A 3,673-nucleotide genomic window follows, 5' to 3' on the forward strand; every position below is an offset into this window, starting at 1 on the left:
CACGGTTGCCATATCCGTACAAGGTTTAACTAATCCGCCGCTGAATTTCAACGGTGCATACCAGCTGGGTTCTTAAACCGGATTAACTTTTAAACGCGTTTAGTTGATCGCGATTAGGTACCTTAGCGGTGCAAACGGCGGTTAGCCGCCATAGTTGTCAAGTGTATTTGTTCTTTTGCTATGGACAGCTTAAATGTTGACGGTGCAAATGAAGTCCTCTTAAGGCGGCCTTAAAATTTAAGCGTTCCATAGACATTCTTTATTTAGGATGACAACGGTGCAAACGGCCATTAGTCTTCTTCCAACCTCACTTTAGTCGCTAGTTAGTCAAATATACAGACAGCATACGTATATGAATTGTGCAATCATAATGTCCTATTTTCAAAAAATAAGTACCTACGTACATCATGAATTTTTAATTTCAACGTTTCATTAAGGCCCTTTCTGAGTAATTGGGAAAATGAGAGATGGCGGAGTTTCATTTGGCTGTACCCAATCACCATCAAAAGCAGTGATTGAGCAAAAGTGATTGATTCACGCCATACAAGGTCTTATTATTTACAATGGATAATAGTATTTTATCTGCATTGCCCATGGGTACCGAAGGCACGGCACAACTCCTCCGCCATCAGTTTTATAAAGTTTTTTATTCTGATTGGAAATGTGCTTCCGGATGTTCTCTTTTTGGTTATTGTAGAATTTCCTGATTATTGCGGTCGTAGGCGGAATTGTTGTTTAAAAAATAATTATTAATTGTTTTAACAAATAGCATTAAATTGGCCCGATATTTTCTACCATGTTGACTGCTTTTCTTGCGAAGACACAGCATCTGTTTTTTTATTGTTATTCTTTTTATTATTATATTTTTTATTTTCGGTGATCTTTATGAAACGCAACAAGTTCTAAAAGAGTATTTCTTTCTTCTTTCTTGGTGCAAGTGGGCATTATTACCTCGTTGTCCGCTGGTACGTATTTATTTCCAAACCGTTTATAGGTATTAAAAATTAAAGTTTTTTTTTTAAGCGTTATTCACTGTTTCTGTGTCCTATTGAGATAAGTTGATGCACGAGTAAAATTAATACAGTATTAACTGCTTTTATTTAAAACATTTTATTAATTTTTTGTGTGTTTATTATTTTATTTTTGTTAACAATATGTTGTAATGTTTAAAGAAATATTATAAATATACCTATTGACTGATGGAAAGTAAGTCTACCGATTTTTTACGCTATCTACCGAAAAACGTCGAGCTTATCTCCCGGGATTCGATTTTTGGAAATGGCAACGCTGCCTCTCCCCCCTTGCACTCAGACGTGAACGTTCACTGTTTGAGAATCGGGGCCCAGTTTTAGTACCAAAGTACCAGTCCGCTTAACTGGTTCGAGTTGTACCAGTCGCTTCACCAGCATCGCGTGCTTAATATCGGTTCTAGTGCGGCAACATGTTCGACATGTTCGGCTCCGTTAAGGGGCTGCTGAAGATCGATGCAGCCTGCATCGACCACAACGTGTTTCGGCTACACTACAAAGCCACCGTGGTCATTCTGGTGACTTTTTCCCTGCTGGTGACCAGCCGCCAGTTCATCGGGGACCCAATCGATTGCATCGTGGACGATATTCCTCTGAGCATTATGGACACCTACTGTTGGATCTACTCCACATTTACCATCCCCAATCGGCTGACAGGACGCGTCGGTCTGGATGTGGCCCAGCCGGGCGTCGCAAGCCACGTCGAGGGCAAAGACGAAGTCAAGTACCACAAGTACTACCAATGGGTGTGCTTTGTGCTGTTCTTCCAGGCGATCTTGTTCTACGTGCCGCGCTACCTGTGGAAGACCTGGGAGGGTGGCCGCATGAAGAATCTGGTCGTCGATCTGAACTGCCCGATCGTGAGCGACGACTGCAAGAGCGACAGCAAAAATCTGCTGATTGACTACTTTTGCGCCAACCTGCACATGCAGAACTTCTACGCCTATCGGTTCTTCATCTGCGAGGTGCTGAATTTGTTCAACGTAGTCGGACAGATCGCCTTCATGGATTTTTTCCTGGACGGCGAGTTCAGCACCTACGGGAGAAACGTGCTGCGCTTCACCGAAATGGAGCCGGAGGAGCGCGAGGACCCAATGGCGCGCGTCTTCCCCAAGGTAACCAAGTGCACTTTCCACATGTACGGTCCTTCCGGCAGCGTGCAGAACTTCGACGGCATGTGCGTTCTCTCAGTCAACATTGTCAACGAGAAAATCTACGTCTTCCTCTGGTTCTGGTTCATTCTGCTCAGCATCCTGACCGGCATTTCGCTCTGCTACCGTATTTGCGTCCTGCTGGGGCCCAAGGTGCGTCTCTATCTGTTGAGGGCGCGCTGCCGCAACGCCTCCCAAGAACAAGTCGCGATGATCGCCAACAATTGCCAGATTGGTGATTGGTTCGTGCTGTATCAGCTAAGCAAGAACATCGACCCGCTCATCTTCAAAGAGGTAATTTCGGAGTTGGCCACCAACTTGCAGGGCATTGACTCGGCCTAGGACGCCGGCCTCCATTGGCCCGACACTGTGATCGTAGAAAGAGTGTTGCATTATGGGTTCATTCATTATTTAACTATTACCTAGGGAACGTTCTCTGTTCTCTCAATGTACATGTTGCGCATCTACCAACCTCTCTGTGATATGGATCTGATGCTTGTGCCCACATATCACATTGGAGCAGTTAGTAAATTTATAAGTAGACTAGGAATTGTGATTGCAAGTTTTTTAGGTTAAATGGTGCAGCCTATGTGTGGTTAAGTGGTGCAGTACTAGATTAAGATTCGTTTATACTGCCTGTCTGTCTGATCAATACTGTGAATTTTATATAAATATATGTTTATAGGTAATAGAGACATGAGCCAAATGTGCTTTCTAGGCATAGTATGCGTGTAGGTTTAGGGATTCTTCGAAATAAAGAGCAATGGTAATTTGCCCCAGTTCTTCTGCTGTTTTTATTCGTTCCCAAATCCCATAATCTAGCGCGCAAAGTTTACTTTCACCTTTATGGTGACTGAAGAGGGTAGCCATTCGTGTCAGTGAAACGTTTGGACGACGCTCCCAATTATTTTTTTCAAATTTAATTGCAGCGAAAATCGAAATCATTTCAGCTGCGGAAGAGGTAGCAAGTTGGAACACGCCGGCCATCTTGTCTCTTCGACAGACTCCCATAGGTGCGAGAGAGAAAAACCATTCCAGCTGCGCTGCTAAATGGCAAAATCCGTTTTTCCGAATTTTGCACCTCGTGTTTCAAATGTCCATTTCCCAAAAACTGGACCAGTTAGGACGCTAGTTTTTTGTTGATGTTAAAGAGAAAAACGTTGTCTATAAACGCTGGGACATTCTGATTTTAGCCGCAGTTGCGGAAATTGTGGGGGTTTTTTATTGAGCCAATGGTCGAAACACTGTATTCTACACCTCGCGTTTCAAATGTCCGTTTGCAAAAAATTGGACCAGTTAGGATGCTCATTTTTTTTTATTTTAGAGAGAAAAAACTTCTCTATGAACGCTGAGAATTTGAGATTTTAGCCGCAATTGGGAAAATTGTGGGTATTTTTCATAGAGCCAATGGTCGAAACACTGTATTTTGCACCTCGCGATTCAAATGTCCATTTGTGAAAAACTGGACTAGTTAGGATGCTTATTTTTTGTTGA

General features: G+C 42.9%; 1 protein-coding gene across 1 annotated transcript; it reads left to right on the forward strand.

Annotated features, from left to right (window-relative positions):
* Positions 1 to 1,368: 1,368 nt before the first annotated feature.
* Positions 1,369 to 2,961, forward strand: LOC109536768 (innexin inx2). Its single transcript, XM_019903126.2, has one exon. The coding sequence runs from the start codon at positions 1,442 to 1,444 to the stop codon at positions 2,519 to 2,521; it is 1,080 nt and encodes a 359-aa protein (XP_019758685.2). The 5' UTR covers positions 1,369 to 1,441; the 3' UTR covers positions 2,522 to 2,961.
* The last annotated feature ends 712 nt before the right edge of the window (positions 2,962 to 3,673 follow it).

The sequence above is a fragment of the Dendroctonus ponderosae genome, unplaced genomic scaffold (assembly GCF_020466585.1).
Source record: "Dendroctonus ponderosae isolate FM_Combo_2020 unplaced genomic scaffold, Dpon_F_20191213v2 Dpon_F_20191213_1, whole genome shotgun sequence".
In the NCBI taxonomy this organism is placed as follows: domain Eukaryota; kingdom Metazoa; phylum Arthropoda; class Insecta; order Coleoptera; family Curculionidae; genus Dendroctonus; species Dendroctonus ponderosae.